At 65.9% G+C, this 5794-nt stretch overlaps 1 protein-coding gene across 1 annotated transcript in view; it reads left to right on the plus strand.

Moving 5' to 3' along the window:
• Positions 1-5794, plus strand: part of LAMA5 (laminin subunit alpha 5) — a 68207-nt gene that overhangs the window by 17533 nt on the left and 44880 nt on the right. The window contains exons 5-6 of the mRNA XM_007954717.2: positions 35-200; positions 4122-4274. Coding sequence (XP_007952908.2) covers positions 35-200; positions 4122-4274 — 319 coding nt within the window. The remainder of the gene's footprint in view (positions 1-34; positions 201-4121; positions 4275-5794) is intronic.

The raw sequence follows: 5794 nt of genomic DNA on the forward strand, positions 1-5794 counted from the left end.
TGCGGGCGCGGACCACGGCGACGGGGGACTTCAGCCTGCACCCACCCTACTTCAACCTGGCCGAGGGCTCCCGCATCGCGGCGTCGGCGACCTGCGGCGAGGAGGCCCCGGCGCGCGGCGCTCCGCGCCCCACCGAGGACCTCTACTGCAAGCTGGTGGGGGGCCCGGTGGCCGGTGGGGACCCCAACCAGACCATCCAGGTGAGCTCGGCAGGGTCGCCGCGTCGGGGGCGTCGGGGCGTGATCCCGAGAATTTTCCCCGGGGGCGCGGGGGCGAATCTGATCCCCGAACTCCAGCCTGACGTCCAGGGACCGCCTGGGCCGGGCAGGGTCTGGGTACGTACCGGAGCCCCCGCGTTCCACATTTTGGGGGACGGAGCGGAGCCCCAGTCCGGCCACTCAGGCTCGGCCCGGCAAGTGCGCGCCACTCCGGAAAGAGAACGCTGCGTACCCGGGTGGGGACGCCGGGCGAGTTCGGCGGCGGTGACCGGGCGGAGGGGGCCTGACGCCTGGTCCCCAGCGGCCCGAAGTCCTGGGATCGCGGAGAGGGCGGGACTTGGCCTCCGGCGCGGGCAGCCTGTGGGGAGGAGGCGGCCGGGCTTGCCTTCCCCGGGGCAGGCTGGAACCTGCTGGCGTCGGGTTGGGCGCAGGGATGGGGGCGCGCCGCCCTCTCCTCCCCCAGCGGGAAGCCCAGGTGAAAGGCGGCATTCCGCTGGGGCTCTAGGGACGTGATGGGCCTGTCCTGCAGGTGGGGGGCCGGCAGGCAGCGGGTTTTTACATGGGGGGTGGGAATCCCCGGGGCCGATCCTGGGCCCAGAAGTGGTGGGCACCGGGACTTCCTCTTTCCAAGAATCTCTCCAAGAAGAGCTTTCAACCTCTGGAGAGCCTGTGGTGGGGTGGGCTGGACAGGGGGTGACTACATGGCCAGGGGCTTGGGGCCGGGGTCCAGCAAGGCCAGCTGGGGTCCCCCAGGGGAACAAGAGTCAGCTCCAGGGCTGCCTCAGCTGTAACCCCAGACACCCTGCAACAGGCCCGTTCCCACCCTTCCCCCACCTTCAGGAGAGTGGGGCCCTAGGAGCCGCCTGTAACCTGAGCCCCTCCTCCAGGGGCCTGGGCTCCACCTCCCAGGGAGGGTTGGGGCGGGGAGAGGGGAGTAGCAGGGGTGGGGGAAGAGGGCAAGGGGCCTGGGGATGAGCCGCTCCTGAGGTGCCCGTCCTGAGACAGCCCCTGTACCCGCTGTCAGAAGACAGAACTCGTCCAGGCCCAGAGACGGTGGGGAAGTGGCTTCAGGCCCCACAGCCAGAACAGGTCTGGGCTGTGTGAGTGGTGGACACCTGGGCGCCTCCGGGCTGCCCACCTGCACTGCACCTGGTTGATGGCAGAGGGGCCACTAAAGGAAGGAGTTCACGTGGGGCGTCTCCAGACCTCCCTGCTTCCTCCTCATTGCTCAGATAGGAATTCAGGTAGAGGGGGGCTCCAGGGCGCCTCCGAACCCCAGACCACCCACCTGCTCCCCGTCTGTGCCAGCGGCTCGGGACCGTAGGCCTTGGTGAGGGCCAGCTTGGTGGATTCCTTCCCTGGGGGGTTGGTGCTTTTCCCTCCTGACCTTCGACCTCCTCATCTGTATAAGGGGCACAAGGAGAGGGCCTCGCCTGCGGCCGTGAGGCCGTCAGCCAGTGTTTGGCGCAGTGGCCGAGAGGCTAGCGGCGACGAAGCCTCAGAACTGGCCCTGCGTAGCCCCACCACCGAACTCAGCATCAGCTGTAGTAGTTAGCACCGGAGCCAGCCGGGCGTGATAGGAGGAACTGCAGCCAGACACAGCCATGTGACCTTGCGCGGATCACCAAACCTGTCGGGGCCTCTTTCTCTTCTCTGGGGCAGTCGGCAAGGGCTGGGGCTGGCGGCGCCCAAGGGCCCATCTGGAGCAGGAGGCCAGCAGGGCCTGCGCAGGAGGCGGGGCGGCTGGAGCCACACTTGCTGTTTCTTAGTGCAGTCCTGCGCCAGCGTGGGGGATGGGTCCTTCCCATGAGTTTCCGGGAGGCCGGCAGCGTAGCCCCCAGGCTCCAGGCTCGCCTGCAGGACATGAGGCGCAATGGGACTGGGGACCTCAGGAGTCAGGTGTGGGCAGAAGCCAGGTCTGGGCAAGCCAGTGTGTGGGCACCCCAGGTGGGCTGTGAGTGGAGGGCTTCCTGGCTGGCCAGGGGCCCAGCAGGAAAGTTAGGGGCTCAGCCGCCAGCGAGCTGCCTGATGACTCACGGGGGGGACGTCCTTATCGGCCCCTGAGCTGTTTCCTTGCTCTGTTCCTGGCCGGACCCTCTGTAGCAGAAGGGGTGGAGGGCACCCCACCCGCAAATGTGGGCAGAGGGGAGGGGTATGGCTCAGGTTTCTGGCCCAGCAAGTGGCCAGGTAGCCAAGGAGGGACTCAACCACCTTTTGGAAGACTTGTGCCTGACCTCCGAGGAGAGCAACCTTTGACACTTGACCCCTGCTTCTGCTCATGGGCCTGGGAGGGTCTTGTCTGAGCAGATAGCCTTCTCTGAAGGCCCTTCCCACTCCAGCCAGGAGGCCCTGCCCATGCCCACCTCTTCCAGGAAGCCTCCCAGGTTCACCTACCAGGATTCCCCAGGGGAGATGGGTGTTCCCTCTGTAGTCCTGTGTCATTCTAGCTGGCTCCTACAAAGCCCCTCTGTGTGGCAGCTCTGGGCCGGTAGGCCTGGAGACACGGCTGAGAACAGGCGCACCCCTACCAACAGAGCTCCCTGGCCCCTGGGAACTGGATAAACATCAGAGCCACTGACAGAACGTTCCGGGTCTTGACTCGGGCAGTACAATCAGTGAGACAGGTGATGTATTAGTGGGGGAGTCAGGTTCAGCATCGTGGGTGGTCCACAGGGGAAGTGACATCTGAGACTGAAGGACAAGGATGAGCTACACAGAGACGAGGGGGACCAGACAGTGGAAGACAGAGAAGGGGCTCCCACAGCACCACCACACGGGTCCTGGGAGCCCGCCGGCCTGAGCCCTGTGCTGGGTCTGGCTGTCCCAGGGCCATGCCTTTCGTATGCAGGGATCAGGGGCTGTCGTGGCCACTGGGCCTTGGGGCAGGGCATCTCCCACGCTCCTACCTCCGCGAATGAGGACTGGCCCCCAGGGAGCTGGCCGGCTGAGTCTGCCGTCTTTCCCAGACAGGCCCCTTGGGCCTCCGTCAGTGCCAAGTCTCAGAGCGCCTTTGTGTGTGAGGGCGGCAGAGCTGGCTGCCTCCGGGGGGCCGGGCGGGCCTCCACTCAGGCGGCAGGCCCTCCCCACAAGCCCCATATGCCTCCCAGCACCTGCTCCTCCTCCTTCGGGACCCTGCCAGGTGCCTCATCCTCCGTGTCCGAGCAGAGCAGGACAGACAAGCTCCAGGCCCGGAGTGTGGTCCCTATACTTTGTGCAGTGGCCCTGGGCAGTGGCAGCATCGTCCCCACTCTGTGGATGGGGATACTGAGGTCCTGACGTTGCCGTGACTTGGCCCTGTCCCAGGGCTCGGAAGCAGCCGGCCTGGGAGGCCTGAGGCTGCACTGTCAGCTGCCTGCCCGCCTCCACTTGGGCCCGTCCCACAGGCCGCTGGAACGGTTAATTCCGTCTCTCGGGAGACCCTAATCCAGGCAGCTCAGGGCGAGAGGGGGCTGGGAGCCAGCGGGTGGAGGGGGCCTGGCCCCCTGGTGATCCCTAGCCTTGAATGGAGACCTAGCCCCTGGTCCTGATCCCCTCTGTTCCCTGCAGCCCTGCCTGGACCCTTTGGAGCTTCAGGAATGAGTCTCGGCCCCGTGGTGGCAGCAGGGCTAGTGGCACTAGCTCCCGGCCCCAGTGCTCCTCACCTCACCAGCCCTGCCCTCTGGCTGAACGCCCTCTCCTCACCCCCACAGTCTCAGGGAGGCCTGCCTCAGTTTCCCGTCCCACGAGGGTGCTCTCACGAGCAGTGTCGGTGGGGCACTGCCTCCTGGGAGTGTTGGCCTGAGTTGAAGTTACCGCCGTTACTGATGCATGCTGGCCGGGCCAGGAGGGAGGTTGAGAGGGTGGTTCTGAAGGGGTGAGAGTCTCCAGGTGTCTCAGCCCTCACCTCACCCGCTGTCCCCACAGGGCCAGTACTGTGACATCTGCACAGCTGCCAACATCAACAAGGCCCACCCCGTGAGCAACGCCATCGATGGCACCGAACGTTGGTGGCAGAGCCCGCCACTGTCCCGAGGCCTGGAGTACAATGAGGTCAACGTCACCCTGGACCTGGGCCAGGTAGGGTCCCTGCTGCCCACCGCAGCTCCGCCTCCCCCTGGGGCTGGGCACAGCTGCAGGGTGGGGCAGCATGGCTGCGGCCAGTGGGCAGCTTGCTTGGTCCTCTCCCAATGCCTGGGCACAGGGAAGGAGGGGCCTGGGTGAGGGGCCCCTTGGGGTGCCAGGGCACCCTCCGGGGCACGGTGCAGGTGCCGGTGCCCCACTGGCGACCCACTGGTGTGTACTCTGAGGAATTTCTCAGCGGGAGCCAGGCGGGCAGGGAGGGGCTGTGGAATGCGGGAACCCTGGAAGTGAACATTCCTAGGATACCTGTGTAGCCTGGGCCAGGCCCTCCTAGGTCTCCCAGGCCCCTGTGCAGGTGGGAGAGTGGGGCCAGACGCTCCCCAGCAAGGAGGGAGCCCCCAAGGTGGGCCGAGGACCCCCTGACCTCAGCCCTGGGCTGGGTCAGACACAGGCTGTGTCGCCCCTATGTGACTGCTGCCTTGGTGTCCCTGCCTGTGCAATGGGCCAGCAGCCCCATGCTTCCTGGACGTGTGCTCCCGGGGGTCGAGGAAGACGCCCAACCTCCAGCATGGAGGCCGGGTCCGGGCCGACTCTGCCATCATCTGGTGGGTGGCTGGAGTGGGTCTGTCTATGCTCCAGGGTTTCCTGTGAGCTTCCTGGTGGTAAAGGTGGGCTTCTGGGCTCTCCCAGGCCGGGAAGCCACACCTCCTGCCCCCAGCCCTGAGGGTGGCCATGATGGGACAGGCTCAGGTCCCAACAAGTAGCTTGGAATTTTCAGGGGACAGTGAACTCACCATGATGCCTAGCAAGGAAGCACCCAGAGTGTCAGGGGTGGGGGTGCCTGCTGGCTTCACGTGCCCACCTGTCCCACTCTGCGTGGGCTTTACCTCACTTGGCTTGGAGGGTTTCCACCGGTCCTGGGCTCCCTGACCCTAGGACTCTGGAGGCTCATGGGAAGGCCCTCTGGGATGTCTCTCAGGCATAGCCGTGGGTTCTGTGAGGACCCGAGTGTGACTGCCCCTCCCCCACCCTGCCAGGCAGAGCGAACCTGTGCTGAGCTCTGGGTTCTTCCTGTCCTTCCTCCTCCTCGGCGGACAGGCCTGGCTGGGCTGGGACAAGGGAGAGGGCCCCAGCTCTGTGCACAAGGGCCCATCTCCATGGTAACCCTGGGGTGGCTGCAGAGCAGGTGGGCACAGCACCTGATGGGCAGTGGGTGAGGCCAAGGAGGGAAGCCTTGGGGGCTGCGATGCTGCCCTGTGGGCGCTGCTCCTGCAGGCTCTGAGGGCCCCTCTGAGCCTTGGTCTTCATATCCGGAGAATGGGCCAGTGCCCTCTGGGCCTAGAGCACACTGTGGGCTGTCTGGCCATACAGACGGTTCCTGGCCCGGGGAGCCAGCTTCAACAGTGCACATCCTGTCTGAGCCTCAGTTTCTCCAGCTGTAAAGTGATTTTGAGGGGGGAGGAATCTTTTCCAGCTCTGCCACTATCCATCCACCTACCCACCCACCCATCCACCCA

This window comes from Orycteropus afer, unplaced genomic scaffold (assembly GCF_000298275.1).
Source record: "Orycteropus afer afer isolate SDZICR_OR568_19922 unplaced genomic scaffold, OryAfe1.0 scaffold00469, whole genome shotgun sequence".
Lineage (NCBI taxonomy): Eukaryota > Metazoa > Chordata > Mammalia > Tubulidentata > Orycteropodidae > Orycteropus > Orycteropus afer.